We start from the raw sequence: 18154 nt of genomic DNA, 5'->3' as shown, positions 1-18154 counted from the left end.
TGAGCCACACACGGGTGAATCGTAATCGTTGCCCTCGGCCTGTAACAAAAGGCCGCGTCAGAGTCAACTTACAGTCAAACGGGACACTATCAGGGCTTCAGTAAATGGAACGTCATGAAAAAATTTAAACACTCTATAATCCTTTAATCTTAGATTGTCTGATATACGAAAGGCTCTACAGGGCTAATGTTTTGGCGCTATAGCACTAGTAATCCGAGAACCGTGTGATTTTTTTTTATTTTTATCTAAAAATTTTAGTCATTTTAAACATGACTAACATTCCCCTTTCCCCTCCAACTGAGCGTAAAGTTTGTGCTAGGAGTGGGTACGACAATAGTGCAACTGGTTGGGTTTGAACCGCCGACCTTTCGGATTTCAGTCTGCTCCTTTAACCGTTGAGCAATTGAGGCTATATATTTACTAAATCACATCTCAATAGTCCGTCCGTCATTAACTTGCAGTGTACTACATAAAAGTGTTAGGTTTTGGTTTACTGAACCCTTCTAATGCCAATCCGACTCGCACTTGACCGGTTTTTTGAAGTCGGTTTTTTGTAAGTTCAATCCTAAATTAAAGGTCAAAAATGTTCAGTCCAGTGTCATCATCATCATCACAACCCATCGCTGACTCACTACTGAGCACTCTCCTCTCAGAATAGGCCTACTATTCTAAAACCCATAAATCTGCTTGAATAAATGTAATTTGCCACGTACTAAAGTGAGCGTATTTATTTATAACTGTTTAGGCCTCGAAACCTGATTCAAGTCCCTCGGGGCATGTTAGCGTTAACTTGCGCCACGGGGCTACACTGAGAGTCCTTTCAGACATGCCACACAAATATACGAATAGGTATGTAATATGAAGACTGGTCCTGACTGACTGACTGAATCACCAACGCACAGCCACCAAACCGCAAGACGTCGGGCGAGTTTCCATCCTAATGTCGTCAACATTCCATCTACACGCACAAAACGTTTTGCGTCATCATTCCTCATACGCATGGTTAAGGTTTGAAATACTCTTCCACGATCTGTATTCCTACCAATTACAATCAGGGTCTCTTTAAAACAAGAGGTGAATAGGCATCTAGGTAAACGCGTCCCATCTTAGGCCACATCATCACTTTCCATCAGGTGTGATTGTCGTCAAGCGTTTGCCTATAATGAATAAAAAAACCTCCCACCTAAACCGTTGGAGTTAGATACTTGAAATTTTGACGGTAGGTTTAGGTTGGAATCATGTCAATTATGGATTGTGGCAATCAGTTTGATTAGTCTTCTGAATTCTGGTCAGCAAACCCCATAGTTCGCAAGTGTCTAGTTAGAATTCAATTTTATGTCCAATGACAATGTTTAACATATTTAATTATAGCTAACCTGTTTCAGTGTAATAGTATCGGTGTGAATTGTATTCTATTTACCTTTTATTACTATACAGACCTCGCGTGCCACCTGTGCATTCCATCGCACGTTCAGTTCACAAATTCTATATTACTTAACATTCACAACTAATGTAATGCGCTAATTGAGGTATAAATACTTGTAATAACGTGAGGTCTATGCCCACTGTATTTAAACGCAATGTTTAAATAAAGTAAGATTATTTATTGTATTTTTTTTTAAATCTACAGTGACTGTGTGTGGCGAATTAGTCCAAATAAAACACACTACACACACTATTTCAAAAAAGCAATAAATTACTGCAAAAAAAATAAAACTTAAGTACTAGATTTTTAATGACTAAAGGGCGTCTGCTAAGTGCTAACATTGGTCGTCAAGTACAAAATTGGAAAACACATAGGTGAGTAGATAGTTTATTCGCATGAACGATGAATTTGTGTTCGCGTTCAATGGCTATCGCAAACCTGTGCTGATTTTTGTTTGTTATACGGTCCGTCTAAGCAGACATTAATTTGCAGGGTTGTTCAAATATTTAAGCTGGAATCCAAGCGGCCACGAATTTAAACAGATTTATATGAGAATCTCTGAAAATGTGTTTCTAATTTTAGCTTTTAAGGATGTAGATTATATAAGACCTCCCTCTGGTGGTGCTGTGGTCTTCTTAGTGGAAGGTCTCGGGTTCAGAAAACGATGGTTATTTTTTGGGCCAATTCGAAGCATCCCACGAAGCCACGAAGCATACCGGAAATTTAAATTGACACTTTGTGTCAAATGGTCTTCGTGTTGGCATTACGTTGACCGATGTCTCATCATTTAGTTCAAATGAATGACGCTCGCTGCTGTTATCAGCTATTTTTCCTCAGTCATTACGCATGACTAAGATTTGGAATACTATTCCGTGATTTGTATTTCCTACCAATTAAAGTCCTAGTATCTTTCCCCCATCACCATAATTGTAAAACGACTCAGTTTAAAAAAAATCAGTTTATTTCATCTTTAAAACAAGGCGTCTTCTAGGTTAAGGCTCGACCATCTTAGGACACACTAGCGACCCGCCCCGGCTTCGCACGGGTGGACATTTATTTTTTCTATTTTCCGGGATAAAATATAGCCTATACGGATTCGGAAGAATCCCTCTAAGTAATGGTAAAAGAAATTTTGAAATCGGTCCAGTAGTTTTTGAGCCTATTCAATACAAACATACAAAAATACAAAGGTTTCCTCTTTATAATATTAGTATAGATCATTACTTTCCATCCGGTGTGATTGTGGTCAAGCGTGTGCCTATAATGAATCAAAAACCCAAAATGCCTAAAATCAAACTACTTCAAAACAGGGTCGGCAATCGCAGTTTCAGATCAGTAGAAACGTTGAATTGTGTAAATTTTATCGTCCTCTCGGTAGGTAACGTAATTTTCTCGTTTACACTGTAACAAAACAGGCCGCAAAGCTCTTCAACTTGAACCGTTCCCCGGGGACTACTAGTTCGGTCCGCAAATAAGAATAAACCTGGTAAGCGAAAATTGTTTATTTTCTAGGTTTAAATAAAAAACAAGAGTATACAGTACTTGCTGATGCCCGAGACTTCGTCCGCTTGGATTTAGGATTTTAAAAAACCAGTGGGAATAAAAAAACCGAATAAATGAATACTAAAAATCCGGTAAAACCGACTGTGGTTTTTGTGGCACTGAATTTAATTAAAAATGCCCTGTATGTATATTGTATAAGTTTAATAAATATAAATCTAAAAAAAATTGCTTTTCTGGAGAAAAGTAGCCTATGTCACTCTTCCAGTCTTTCGTGAAAAAATCCACGTCGATCTGTTGCTCCGATGCGATGCGTTGAAGGACAAACTGTCAACAAACTTTTGCATTTATCATATTATTAGCTGTGATCAAGGCTGTGATGTCCAGATTTTTCGACAGATGATTTTATACTCAGATTATTGCTCTTACGGGTCTTGATATGAAACGTGATATGAAAGAGGTGTCGAAAGACTCAAGACTCAAGAGGCGTCGCAGCTTTTACTACCGATAAAATATCTTATTGGAATATTTACGAGTGAATCGGTATCAGGTATTATACAGAGGATCTGTATCTGTAGTATATACGATTTTTGTTCATCTAAAAGTTCATAGTTACTAGATGTACTAGACCATTGATTTGATATCTATTGTAAGGTTACTTTTAAAAATTGATTTGAATTGTCAACAATAATATAAAATTATTAATTTATCTAATGCAGGTAGTTTGATAAAATCGATATTTGGCTCATTCGATGTCATACAATCTGTTGCTAGGAGGCCAACAAGATTGAACTTGCATAAATACGGGTGTTTTGAAGGTTTTAGTTTAGTCTCCTTCTGAGATTCGGAGCGATATCGCATATTTTCGGTATTTGGATTGTGAACTGAATAATTAGATGTTGTGATAGCAATCACGCTCTAATTAAATTATTTATTTTGGCATTAGTTTGTTTAGATTAAGAGTCTCGGATAACCTTTACACATTGAACTTGTGTTTTTTGTGTTGGTTTTGAGAGGACATTCCAATAATTCGATAAAAATATTTAAATAATACCTGCTTTTCTGAGTGACGCCAATACTATAGTAAGTTTGAGACATAGAGATGTTTTAATGTTCCGGTTCTGTGACTCCAATAGTAGTAGACTATGGACTTAAAAATAATATCTGTTATTTAAAACGTTGCTTGTCAAATGTCCATGTCAATTTGTCTGTCATACCTATGTACTCGTAAAAAAGAAGTAGGTAAGTAGTGTTCTACTTACTTCTTTAAAAGTGAAGACTTACAATTTAGTAGGCCACTATCTCTTCTACTCTCATACGTTTTTATCTTCTGTCTTACTCATCACCGAGCACAATTTTTATATACTCGTAGGTACGCCATGTAATGATGAACATAACAGTGAATAAATTTTGCTGAGAATTTACCAAACATCCGGTAAGCAATTATGTCACTAATTCACTTACATAATTATTTTTAAATACTTTGTTATTGTAGACACTTGTTGTTTATCGTATTATGATAAACCCAGACGATATTTTCATAATAAAATTTGGTAATCATCTTGTTTTATGTAGAATATTTAAATGATAAGTATTTAATTATTATTACATGTCATCTTACGTCCATTTGTAATTATACTAAGCCAACAAATAATAATATTATTACTTGAGTTATATCTTAAGCAGACCACCCTGAAGTGCGTCGTTGAGATATTGAAATCAACTAGACCCATTTTGAAGCAAATCAAAGTGCATCATCACTCACCACCAGTTGAGAGTGCAGTCAAGGGCTAACTTGTATCTGAATAAATAAAAATCTCTTGCACCTAGAAATGTGAAATTTTCAACCTCTCTTACCTACAATGTAGACAGAAATAAAACCGAATTCAGCGCGTGGATTTAAGTTTCTAAAAATCCTTCTACTTCTATTCTATTTTTTGGGCAAAAGTAATCTAACCTGTGTCCAGGATGCAAGCTATCTCTGCACAATATAAATGATTCCCATGACTTCATCCAGATAGACTTAGGTGCTTTGAAAATCTCTTGGGAAGTCTTTGATTTACCGGGATAAAGTATTTTATCCCGGTAAATCAAAAACTACGACAATCTATGTCCTCGAGGACGGACATAGGCTACTGCCTTTAAGTCCGTCCTCGCGATACAATCTCTGTATAAAATTTCGTCAAAATCGGTTTAATGGACAATGTGAAGCAGACAGACAGAAATTTCCGCATTTAGATATTTAACATAAATATTAATATGGATGGATTTTTATTCCAAAACGTCACAAACTCCAAGATGTGCCATCTTATCCCCTACCTCTATCGAAATGATAACCCGTAGAGGTCTCCTAATCAGTAAGTACTACGTAAACATAAAAAGCATTCGCCGCGGCATCTTGTATTCAACGGTGCGATCAGTCGCGAATTGTTACGTTTGATAATTTCAATTTTAATGAATTTAGTTTTATCTGCTCCTCGTACCTGCAGCCTTCGTAATTCTTGCAAGAAGTATTAGCTAGTAAAGGTAAGCTATCTATTTCCCAAAGACAAAGGAAAGGGTTTTATTATACTGAACAATTATATTCATAATTTTTTCATTGTACACAATGTCGATAAACCAGTATGTCGTTATACCATTCCCATCAACTGCATACTGGTACCATTGTCATACCAGTATGCAGTGACCTCTATCAATACACGCTGGACCTGCGATTGCCGACTCTTTTTTGAAGCAACTTGATTTTCGCTCTTTTGGCGCTGATAACAGCAGTGAGCGTCATGTGAGCGTACTCTGAATTAAATGTTAGTGATGAGAGACGTCATTTTGACACAAAGTAACTATCAATTTTAATTCCCGATACGCACGGTGATTCGCTTTGAATCAACACCAAAAATAACTGGACTTCCACATACCACGGTCTTACACCGTCTAAATCTTTTTATTTTATTTTATAACATGAATATTGGCCATGCTAACCATGTAAAGCTTGTACCAGGAGTGGGTACGACAATAGTGCAACGGGTGGAATTTGAACCGCCAACCTTTCAGAATTCAGTCTGCTCCTGAACCGTTGAGCTATCGAGGCTCTTAACTTTTTGATGTCGTCTGCACACATAGGCGAAGGACTTCCAACGCTACTCTATCTCGAGGCGTTAGAATAAAGCTCTAAACCTGACACTAGACAGCAAAGCGTTGGAATTATTTATTTGTATTTTTCTTATTTTTTTTTAAGGCCTATACCCAATGAGGGATTCTTATCGATAAAATAAATGTATTTACACTAACACTAGCATATTGTACTAACATTAATTAGGTTAAAAAACTAATAAGGAAAATTTGTAAGATAGGGAATAAATAAAGGCTTTATAATAATAAATGTTCTTATTATTTGTTTATTGTTGCAGAGAATGCGGAAGCCTCGTCGGCACCGCTGGCTGACCCTGTCGGTGATCATGATCGCTTACTCCATATTCCAAGCCGTGATGAGCAACCCCTCCGAGCCACCGGAGAGCCCGGACAAGCCAGAGCCCCCCGTACCGAACGTGCCTGAACACTCTAAAACTAGTAACACAATCAAAGGTAATCTAGACATCTGTGTTGGCGTTTGCTGGCGCGCGTGCGGTGCCTTTTTGAAGTGTTTTTTTTTTGTTAAGTGGCCGGTTTTTGTGTTCCACTGGTCTTTTTTAGTGGTGGAACTGACCTGGGAAGCACTCTAAGGAGGCGCCGGGCGTGTATCGGCGAGTGCCAGCACAGACGAAGTCCATACTTATATAGTTTCCCTAACTTGTAAATAACTACAAAATTGACATTGGCTAATCTTTGTAAAGCCAGACGAGAGAAGAAAAAAAAAGCTATTCTATCTAAGCTATCAAGATGAGCTATGGGGATTTGGCATAATATGGACGAGACATGGCTTACTATGGTCCTCATGAGAAAGCTTAGAGTCACTTAACGAGTTAAACTTGGAGTCCATATAGGGTGAAACCAGAACGCTAGCAAAAAGAAAACAGGTGATAGTACTGATGATTAGTGATTACTGATAAAATACCATAAAAAACTATTTTTTTTTAAATCCTGTATTTTTTAAAAGTTCACAATATATTGCAAATAAAACATCTGACTGACACTAGAGGTCAACGAACGTTCCGTAAATAGGTCATTCGAAGTCAATGCCACGTTGTTGGTGGAGCATTGACCCGAGTTTTGCACACCATACAATGCAGGTTTGAAAAATAATAAATCACTAAAACTACAAGATAAGGCAAATTAATAAAGGTTATTGACATTGGATAATAATAACGCTAAGTTTTGCTCGCGTTCTGGTTAAACTTTGTATGTGATCAAATCAGAAATGAAGAGATTCGTAGGGGAATCAGAGTAACCGATTTATTTCAGCGGGTTGCGAAGCTGAATTCGTCATGACGTTTCCCTCCTGCGGTGCAGAAGTGGTGAATTATCTAATCGTTAAATATATCAAAAACATTACTTTTACGAAATATATTATGAAGATACAAGTACCTACCTACAGGTAAAAGTTTCAGTCATCAACAGTCATCAAGTAATTTTCTGTAACAATGTTATGCCACAAATAGGTAAACCACTCAGTTTTGTGTTACTGGATTTAGGAGATCAATCTATCTCAAAAGTCTACTCACCTTTTTATAAAAAAAATGCATTTTCCTAGAATCTGATGTGTCTCCAATCGGCCCCAAAGAAGAAAACACACACGAAACAGATGGCAAGAAAGCTATGAAAGGAATAGAAATAGAACCAGAAGAGGGAGAGAAGAAGAAACAAAAAGATGCTGGATATGAAGAGGTAAATTCACAATACACATTTATCATCGGTAGTTTAGTCTTGAATGAAGTTTCTGAATCAATCAATATTCTACTCAAATACGAACAAGAAAACAATATGGATAGGTGTTATCATCATCATCATCAGCCTATGGAAGTCCACTGTTGGACATAGGCCTTCCCTAAAGAGCGTCACCACATCCAGTCCTCAGCCTTCCTCATCCAGCCACTCCCCGCCAGCCGCTTTATATCGTCGGTCCATCTTGCTGTTATGATAATCTCAAATTCAATTTCATATTCAAATTGTAAGCGTTCCGTTTTGGGGCAACATACCTATAGTTTAGTAATCAGTTTAGCTTGAAATGTATATGAATGTGTTTACTTGAAAGGGAGAAGAAGCGGTAATTGTCCGTGAAAATGAGAAGATAGAGGAAGAAGAAGATGCTATTCCTACCGTGCATCCTCTCCGAAACTGTACACCACCGGCCATTGAACAGGTAAAGTTTCTTTTATTTAAATAAAAAAATGGACAACGAGCAGGCGGGTCCCCTAATGTTAACTGATTACCATCACACATGACCATTTGCTCAGGAACCGCCAATGCGTTGCCGGCCTATAAAGAATTTGTTATAATCTATTGGGAACTCCGCCGAAGAGAGTTTCATACTGATGTACCAACAAATGCCGATCTGCAATAGTGAACGCTATGGTCTTGGAGGATCATAACTTCTAATTTTACTGGTCTGGACTGGTGGGAGACTTCCAGCATAGTTCAGTAGTTACCACTCTACCAGCAAAGACATGCCAACAAGTGATTTAGCGTTTCAGTTCACGGTTTATTAAACTGCCATACCCCTACCAAGTTAGCACGCTTCCATGATAGATTGCATTGTCAATTGCCACCAGGTGAGATCGGATTCAAGGACTAACTTGTCATCGAATCCAAAAAATCTATATAATTTTTTGGAACTAGGTTTAGGTTACGTTATAATATGTCCTCCATCCATTATTCCATTTATTTCTTCCATAAAGGATACATGAGCGAAAGTTTTCTTTGGATAACAATGTGGTCAGTTCCCAGATCTTATCAGAATGTTTTTGCAGTTCCCGCGTCCACTGATGGGTCAAAACGCGAGGAAACATGGAGGCTTGATCATTCACATTCTGGTAGCGGTGTTCACTTTCATCGGCCTAGCGATCGTGTGCGACGAATATTTTGTCTCCAGCTTAGACAGGATTTGTGAAGGTGAGATTATAATAAACCCAGATACCTTTATTAGGGTCGAGACTCAAAACCACAATGCAACGTTGTATCGTCATAACCTACGAACTCAGAGTTATACTCTTCTGAAAAATTTCGCTTTTACGCGTTGAATATTCACCTTGCAGTTTTGAGTTTAAATCCTTTTACTTAACATGTCAATTCTGGTTCTTTTCTGGTTGGCAATACGACGGTTGTAATGAAATAATACCTATAAGTACTTAGTTTACGATATTTCCTGAAACTGTAATGTACTGTCACCACGCTATTTACCTACAAACAACCAATTGCCCATTGGATTTTAGACCATTGCCATTTGCCCTCTGGCATCAAATATACCTACAGTAAATCTTCGGGCCAAGACGTTCACCTATTGACCACAATCAATAGTCCAACACGTAACAGAAATACAATTAAGGTATAAGAGAAAAAAGTATCTGTAGACTAGACTAGACTAGAAAAATGTAGCTGTAGACTAAAAAACTAAGGAAAAATGTTCTAAAGTCTAAACTCTTCTTCTTGTCCTTTATCCCATATTATGTGGGGTCGGCACAATATGTCTTTTTCTTCCACTCATTTCTTTCAACGCATTTTCCACCCCTTTTACACATATATCCCCTTTCACGCAATCCCTCCACCTTTGGTCTTCCTCTCCTCTTTTTCTTTCAATGTTCTAAGCATTGATTTTATTTGCAGAACTAAAACTGGCGCCAGACGTAGCGGGTGCCACGTTCATGGCTGCAGGCAGTTCAGCCCCCGAGCTCGCCACTGTAGTCATCGGCGTCTTCTGTGCACAGGACGACATTGGTCAGTATATTTTTTTTTAAATTTCGAATATAATAAGTTTAGGTATTACATAATAAGTTTAGGTTTCCGTAGAAATTAGAAACACGTAGGAAATGAGTGAAGTTGTGAAAATTGAATTGAATTGAGTTGAAAACATTAATAATTTCATTATCAATTGCACGTGTAAACGTCTTATTTCGCATCCATTACAAAATAAGATGTTTCGTAATTTTTTAATTTCGTAATGTAAATTCCGTTTTACGCATGTTGCTTTCTTGCAGGTGTTTCCGGAGTGATCGGTTCGGCGGTGTTCAACATAATGTTCGTGATATCCGTGTGCGCGCTGTGCGCCGGCACCGTCTCCCACCTCAACTGGTGGCCGCTCTGTCGTGATTGCTTCTTCTATGCCATCTCTATACTGGTCATGCTGTGCACTATCGCCAATGGATACGTGTCCTGGTGAGTTGATGATTTTCGACGCTATGTTGCCGTCGCAGATGTACACGTTCACACATGTGTAAGCGTAGACGTAGCGCGTACCATTGCGTTGTAATGTATGGAACTGTATGAAACATGGCATACCACTTGCGTGGCGTGAACGTTCACGTAGACGTAATGCGTGCAGTTACGTCTACGGGTACACGCGCGTCACTACGCACTTTATCGGTCTTTATACTTCAACTGGTGGCCCCCTATTGTGACTTCTTCTATGCCATCTCTATACTGGTCATGCTGTGCACCATCGCCAATGGATACGTGTCCTGTTAAGTCGGTGATTTTCAACACTATTTTATTTATTTACTAGAGGATGCCCACAACTTCATCAGCGTGGATTTAGGTTTTTTAAAAATCCCGTGGATTTTTTCGGTACCTCTAAAGGAAAAACGGAACCCTTATAGGATCAATTTGTTGTCTGTCTGTCTGTCTGTCTCTCCGGGAACCCTTATAGGATCAATTTGTTGTCTGTCTGTCTTATCTGTCAAAATAATCTATAGGGTACTTCCCGTTGACATAGAATCATGAAATTTGACAGGTAGACAGTTCTTATAGTACAAGTTAAGAAAAAGTTCGAAAACCATGAATCAGTGGTGAAAAACGTGTTCACGAAAAATTTCACATCTAAATCACATTTAGATTGCGCCGACCGTTATTAACTTGCAAAGTTCTACATAAAGATCTTGTATGATGGTACGGAACCATTTGTGTACGAATCCGACTCATACTTGACCGGTTTTTTCTTACAGGCCAGAAGCCCTGTTCATGCTGATCATGTACGGGGTGTACTGCGTGGCGCTGCGCTTCAACAGCACGCTGGAGCGATGGGCCTTGACGATTCCCCTGCCATTCAAGCTGCCGTCCAGGGAAGAGCAGGCTGCGCTCGTTACATACAAGTTAATATTATTTGCAGTAGTTTTTAGACGTAAGATTTTGTAAACCTTTATTAGATACCTGTTAACTCTCAAAGTCACCATAATCCAAACTTCATAGTCACTGATCGTTCCTCCCCGTGTTGGACATAATACGCAGAGAAAGTTGCCATTCCATTCCATCAGCCTGAATGCGCCCACTGCTGGACATTGGCCTTTTCAAGAGCGCACCACCAAACACGGGTCTCTGCCGTCCTCGTCCACCCGTTCCCCTCCACCTTCTTCAAGGTCATCGGTCCAGCGGGCTGGAGGTCGTCCCACACTGCACTTACCGGTACGCGGTCTCCACTCCAGAACGCGTCTGCCCCATCGGCCGTAGGTTCTGCGATAGACATAACCTCCCCATTGCCACTTCAGCTTGCTAATCCTTTGAACTACTTATGTCGGTCACTTTCGTTCTTCTGCGAATTTCCTCGTTCCGGATTTTATCCCTGAGATTGATCCCAACATAGCTCGCTCCATAGCGCGCTGAGCGACTCTTAGTTTCGTTTGAGAAACTTTCAGCTGTTATAAAATAACGAAGGTCTGGCACGCACTGGCTCTCTCTCTTTATGTAGTTACTCTTTTTTAATATTCACTGTATAACAGAAGCGGCGCAGGTCAACCAGATGCAGCGCCGGCGGCTGAGGGGCAGTACACGCAAATGGAGGGACAGAACAACGACCTTCCGCAGAAACCTGCGGGTAAATCATACTTAATATTATAAAGGAGAAAGTTTGTATGTGTGTATGTGTGTGTGTGTGTGTGTGTGTATGTTTGTTACTCCTTCACGCAAAAACTACTGGACGGATTGGGCTGAAATTTAGAATGGAGATAGATTATACCCTGGATTAGCACATAGGCTACTTTTTATCCCGGAAAATTAAAGAGTTCCCACGGGAATTTTAAAAAACCTACATCCACGCGAACGAAGTCGTGGGCATCAGCTAGTCAATTATATTATGCCATAGATATCATAATGGAAATATTTCATAACGTATATCATCGCTTTAATTGAAATAGATTTAACGTATGTTTTTGTCTTTATCGCTTTTGGTTTTTGTCGTAAACTATCAAAATTCTAAATTCTAAATAATTTTATTCAATTAAACTTTTACAAGTATTTTTGCATCTACCAGTGCTTCGGAATGCTTTTGCTGTACAAATAATGTATTTATGTAACGTGTATCTAAGTTTATTTATTTTTATACATATATGTAAGTCTATTATTAATATTACCTTTCGGCTTTTATATTATTATGTACTTATTTTGTACTCGGTCGTGAGAGCAAAAGTATAAAGAATGCCTTTCGGTATTCTTCTCATTTTTATTGCACAGTTCTTTAATAGAAAGAATGGCACTTATACAACCTGGTATTCTTTTTTGTGGGTTTTTTTGTATTTATAAAGAGAGTGTCATATGCTACTTTTCATTCCAGAAAATCAAAGAGCTCCCACGGGATTTTTAAAACCTAAATCCACGAGGATGAAGTTGCGGGCATATCACCTGATAAAAATTATAATAATTTCCTTCAGAATACAACCCGGACGGAGCCTACGTGAACGCGGCTTACAACGCGGAGTCAGCTTGGAACCCTAACACGACTTGGGACCCCATGAACGCCTGGGATGAAACCTCATTGGTGAGATATATGCTTTTGATTATCATCACTTTTTGACGATTTCCCTGCCGCGCTGGTCTTATAAGACTGCTTTTCCACCAGAGATGTGCTATGCTACGTTGCTATGGTTGCGTTTGATATCCACCAATCATATTCATTGGTGCACATAGCACTGGTGGAAACGGATTCAACTAAGATATGTTTTTTATATGGAAGGATGCGTGCTATGGATGCCTACTATGGGCCGTCGCGAGTGGTGTAGCTATGTGCAGGCACGGCAGGACACGTGAGCGCCTCTCTCCTCACCGCTTCCCTACTATCGATACATCGCATAGCTCGAGCTGCGCATCTTTCTCGCGCAGCTACTTTGCGGCGGCGCATCTTCATAGCGCATCTTCCTCGCATAGCTACATAGCTTAGTATTGGTGGAAACGGTCACATATTTTCGTAGCGTAGATTTCACATCTTCGTAGCATAGCTGCATAGCACATCTCTGGTGGAAAGGCACCCTAAGCCGAACTTCCAGGTTTGATACTTGACAGGATTCATTACATTTTCAAACATTTGCAAAATATCGTTCCTGTTCCTGCGCTTTGTGATACCTACCTCGAACCTTATTTTGGTGTGTGCTCTATATATTATTATGTACATTGCTTGATAAAATTCAGACCCATAGTAAAATTGTTAATAATGATGTGTACATTGACCCATTTTAGGGTAAAAAATTAGCCTTCCAACTAACTTTTAACTAACTAACTATAACCACACTTATAATTATGCGAAAGTGTGTATATCTGTCTGCTAGCTTTTCCCGGATTGACGAAACTGAGTAGGCATAGCTTGCATCTCTGGGACATAAAGGTTACTTTTGTTAAGGTTAAAATCAAACAGTTCCCACTGGATCCTTAAAAGTCTAAATCCGAAATCGCGGGCATCATCTAGCTCCGAATAAGATAAACTAGCATATTTTTACTTTGGGGGCATTAAATGTTCGTGATTTTTCAGCAACAACCGCCGACCGCACCTGCACAGAGCTGGGGCGAGCCGGAGCCAGCACAACAGTTGCAATCCCCCAACCAGAGCGAGCCCAAGCAGGAGGGACAGGCCCCGTCCGCGCCGAAGGTGATAAGACCATAAAAAACCGGTCAAGTACGAGTCAGACTCGCACACGAAGGATTCCGTACCATCGCACGAGACTAATGTCTTTTATCTGCAACACTGCAAGTTAATGACGGACAGCGCCATCTATGTGTGATTTAGTAAACTATATACTATTGAGATATTTTCACGCCATTCGAAAATAAGTTTTCTGCACAGGTATATTGGCGTAACTTATAAACGTGACAGGTACCTAGTGCTGTAACTGATTTTTCGTCTCTTTTCAACTGTTTGATCGAGTTGAAATTTTACGAACATGTGCGTGTAGTTAGGATGGCAAAAGATAAATATTGTTGATGAAATAAATAAATGTGAACTAAAAATTTTCATTCAGGCTCCCACACAACCGGCCTATTACAAAGCCAAAGAATACAACGCTGAGACCGCGGTTAATCCTCTCGTCAAACCAGTTGGAGCAAGTGAGTTGTGATTTGTTCATTATTACTTACATATACCTTTACTTCAGACAACACTGCCCATAAAAACTGTTTCCCTCCTCATTAACATCTGGTAATAATTAACTGTAAAACCTAAGAATCGAAATCTCGTGTTCTCAGTGAGTTGTATGTGGATGTATCTGGGGACTCACCGCATTATTATCAAGAGACCTAATGCCATTATGTGAGTAATATAAAAGAGTCACGACCCTCAGTAAAACGGTAAAGAAACTTTATTCCTTCTTTCTTTCCCTAACTTATATAACCTATACAACTAACCTAACTATACAAACCTGACATTGGCTAATCTGTGTAAAAAAAGATATTACTACGTTTAATGTTTAGAGCCTCGATAGCTAAACGGTTGAGGAACGGACTGAATTCCGAAAGGTCGGCGGTTCAAACCCCACTCGTTGCGCTATTGTCGTACCCACTCCTGGCACAAGGGGAAAGGGGAGTATCAGTCATGATTAGCATGGCTACTATTCTTTTTTTTTAAATGTCTTTTTTTCAGACCCCGTCCAGCTGGCGTGCTGGTACGTCGCGTACCCGGTGCACTGGTCGTGCCGCCACACCATGCCCGACTGCCGCGGCCGCTGGTACCCCGTCGCCTTCATCATCTCCATGCTGTGGATCTCCTTCTACTCCTACTTCATGGTTTGGATGATTACCATTATTGGTGAGTGTTATACCTATCATTTATTAAAGTCGTAGTCAAAGAACACCGAGCACTTAACCAACAAGTGTAAATTAATTTATAACACCCCCAAGTTGAAGTGAAGGTTACAATGACTAGAAAAGAGCTGATAACTTTCAAACGGCTAAACCGATTTTCTTGGTTTATAGCTAAGAACACTCTCAATCAAGCCACCTTTCAAACAAAAAAAAAACTAAATTAAAATCGGTTCATTAGTTTAGGCGCTACGGTGCCACAGACAGATACACAGACACACAGATACACAGACACACACGTCAAACTTATAACACCCCTCTTTTTGGGTCGGGGGTTAAAAAGTAATAGTAATTACGCTCGGATCACCATGTTCGTAGCTTAATAGTGCTACGTTCGTAGCCGCTGTAGCTTTGTTGGAGATATTAATAAAGTAAGTACCTACCTACGCATATTTTGTTTAGTACTAGTCTTTGGGCAGTATATTTTAAGAAACATTTTTGATAAATTGTCTTTCTTGTCTTCCAGGCTACACCCTGGGTATCCCGGACACCGTGATGGGGCTGACATTTGTCGCGGCGGGCGTGTCGGTGCCTGACGCGCTGTCATCACTTGCGGTCATCAAGGAAGGGTAAGGAAACTATAAAATACAGTTAAAATATTTTAATTTTTATATTATACTAGCTGACGCCCGCGACTTCGTCCGCGTGGATTTAGGTTTTTCGAAATACCGCGGGAAGTCTTTGATTTTCCGGGATAAAAAGTAGCCTATATGCTAATCCAGGATATTATCTATCTCCATTTCGAATTTCAGCCAAATCCGCCCAGTGGTTTTTGCGTGAAGGAGTAACAAACATACACACACACACACACACACACACACACACACAAACTTTCGCCTTTATAATATTAGTGTGATGTGATATCCAAAAAGTTGCAGTGATAACAATTTAATCGTCTTTTGAAATAATTTTTCTTCTCTCTGTAATTTATTTTTATTTAGAAAACTTTATTGCATACACAAACATATTATATAGGTACAGAAAAACATTAGAAGAAACTATACTAGATGGTGCAAAGGCGGCCTTATTGCTATAGCAATCTCTTACAGGCGACCTTTGGTGTACGGATTTAGTGACCGCAGCGCGAGATGGTGCACAAAGTAAAATTAATAGGCATAAAAGTAACACACATTACAAAGATAATAAAATACATATTTTGTGTAAAATAAATACATTTATTTATTTTAAATATTTAAATATTTTGCAGATTCTTTAACAAAATAACTTTATAGCGATGACTAATTTTTTTTAAAGTATTACAAAAAAATTACGTCTTTTGCAGGTATAGATATTAATTACGCTTTTACATATTTTCTGTTCGCACATTCTCCATAACATATTATCCATTTATTTGACAGATATGGTGACATGGCGGTGTCTAACGCGGTCGGGTCTAACGTGTTCGATATCCTGGTATGCCTGGGCCTGCCGTGGTTCATACAGACCGCCATCATCCAGCCCGGCAGCCACGTCAATGTTATCAGCAAGGGTACGTTACCTATAAAAAAGCCTTGCATATTAGCGTATGCGCGCTAGTTATAGGCCTCACAAAAAAAGTCGGTTTACTGACGATAGTTGAACGTGACAACAAAGGCCGATTGTGCTTCTTTGTCGCTCGTTCTGCGCTCTCGCTTGCACTTCAAGCCTTACATGGAACGCCTCAGAGCGAGGTAACGCCGCATGAGTCATGTTTTTTCGTACGTGCAGCCGGCTCTATCGAATTATAAGACGTTGTCACGTCAAAAGCTCAGTCACTCAGCGAGCGATGGAGAGAGCTATGCTTGGAGTTATTACTCTACGTGATCAAATCAGAAATGAGAAGATCCGTAGGAGAGTTCAGCTTAACCGGTTGTGAAGCTGGAGTAGCGCTTGGCTGCAATCAGACCTGCTAGCAAGTGATGATGCAGCCTAAGATGGAGCGCGTTTGCCTAGAATTTGCCTTTGCACTCTTGACTTGAAGGTATCCATATTAAAAGTGGAAGGGAAAACTGTTCCCGTTTGTGTATTAGATTTAACTATATTATTAAATGTAACCATTTTACTTGCTTGGTTTAATGAACTAAAATCAACATGGACAATCTGCCCATAGAGCATAAACATAGCATACGTTCCATGACACAATTATTATCTATTAATACCATATAGATATATTGAGCCTCGATAGCTCAACGGTTGAAGAGCGGACTGAATTCCGAAAGGTCGGCGGTTCAAGCCCCACCCGTTGCACTATTGTCGTACCCACTCCTGGCACAAGCTTTACGTTTAATTAGTGGGAAAAGGGCAGTGTTAGTCATGATTAGCATGGCTAATATTCTTTTTTTATAAAAAATATATATATACGACAGTTTGTTTGTTGGTACTGGCAACCTGTACTTAAGTAATTAAAAACTTGAATTCCAGGTTTGATCTATTCAACCCTGTCGCTGTTCTCGACGGTGGTGTTCCTGGTGGTGGCGACGCACGCCAACGGCTGGAAGCTGGACCGCAAGTACGGCGCCGTGCTGATGCTGTGGTACCTGCTGTTCATCACGCTGGCCAGCCTCTACGAGCTCAACGTCTTCGGGAACATCCATCCTCCCGACTGCGAATCTAGTTATTAGACTGGACGGGATTTTCTTTTCGATGTGTGAAGGGACTTTGCTTCGAAAGGTATTTACAGTCCGACAAACCTCTTTTGGCACTTGAGTGAGGGCGCTGTTGCAGCTTTATGGTAACACAGCCAATAATCAACAAGTGCACTTCTCAAGGTGGCGGCTTTAGTTCCGATTTTGGCCACGCGCCAAAAGAGCCTTGTCGGAGTGTATTTTAGAATCAAAAAACCGGCCAAGTGCGAGTCAGACTCGTGCATCGTGGGTATTTTTCCGGCACGATAAATCAAAAACTATTATGCGTAAAAATAAATTAAAATCATTTTTAAAATGTACAAGTAAAGCCCTTTCATATGATATGATATAGTTATCTTACTTTGATAATTATTGAAAATACTAGGTAATTTATTTATTGGTTCATGAACACATTTTAATTTTT

General features: G+C 39.4%; 1 protein-coding gene and 1 long non-coding RNA gene across 3 annotated transcripts in view; one reads left to right on the top strand and one right to left on the bottom strand.

The window, feature by feature from the left end:
* Positions 1 to 17929, top strand: part of LOC123877671 (probable sodium/potassium/calcium exchanger CG1090) — a 35426-nt gene extending 17497 nt beyond the window's left edge. The window contains exons 1-16 of one of the 2 annotated variants that reach the window (XM_045924519.1): positions 5310 to 5452; positions 6334 to 6508; positions 7614 to 7747; positions 8115 to 8222; positions 8830 to 8971; positions 9683 to 9793; positions 10054 to 10231; positions 11017 to 11163; positions 11788 to 11882; positions 12715 to 12821; positions 13806 to 13922; positions 14293 to 14377; positions 14910 to 15074; positions 15594 to 15696; positions 16486 to 16616; positions 17528 to 17929. In XM_045924519.1, coding sequence (XP_045780475.1) covers positions 6337 to 6508; positions 7614 to 7747; positions 8115 to 8222; positions 8830 to 8971; positions 9683 to 9793; positions 10054 to 10231; positions 11017 to 11163; positions 11788 to 11882; positions 12715 to 12821; positions 13806 to 13922; positions 14293 to 14377; positions 14910 to 15074; positions 15594 to 15696; positions 16486 to 16616; positions 17528 to 17727 — 1995 coding nt within the window. In that variant the 5' untranslated portion in view covers positions 5310 to 5452; positions 6334 to 6336 and the 3' untranslated portion in view covers positions 17728 to 17929. Of the gene's footprint in view, positions 1 to 5309; positions 5453 to 6333; positions 6509 to 7613; positions 7748 to 8114; positions 8223 to 8829; positions 8972 to 9682; positions 9794 to 10053; positions 10232 to 11016; positions 11164 to 11787; positions 11883 to 12714; positions 12822 to 13805; positions 13923 to 14292; positions 14378 to 14909; positions 15075 to 15593; positions 15697 to 16485; positions 16617 to 17527 lie in introns of those variants that run through there. The other variant, XM_045924518.1, reaches the window with a different exon arrangement.
* LOC123877692 lies at positions 909 to 13996 on the bottom strand. Its single transcript, XR_006798649.1, has 3 exons — positions 13985 to 13996; positions 8306 to 8311; positions 909 to 1105 (listed from the first exon to the last, which is right to left on the bottom strand). It is a non-coding gene; the product is annotated as an uncharacterized LOC123877692 (long non-coding RNA).
* Positions 17930 to 18154: the final 225 nt, after the last annotated feature.

The sequence above is a fragment of the Maniola jurtina genome, chromosome 24 (genome assembly GCF_905333055.1).
Source record: "Maniola jurtina chromosome 24, ilManJurt1.1, whole genome shotgun sequence".
Lineage (NCBI taxonomy): Eukaryota > Metazoa > Arthropoda > Insecta > Lepidoptera > Nymphalidae > Maniola > Maniola jurtina.
This window is presented reverse-complemented; position numbering and strand designations above follow the sequence as displayed.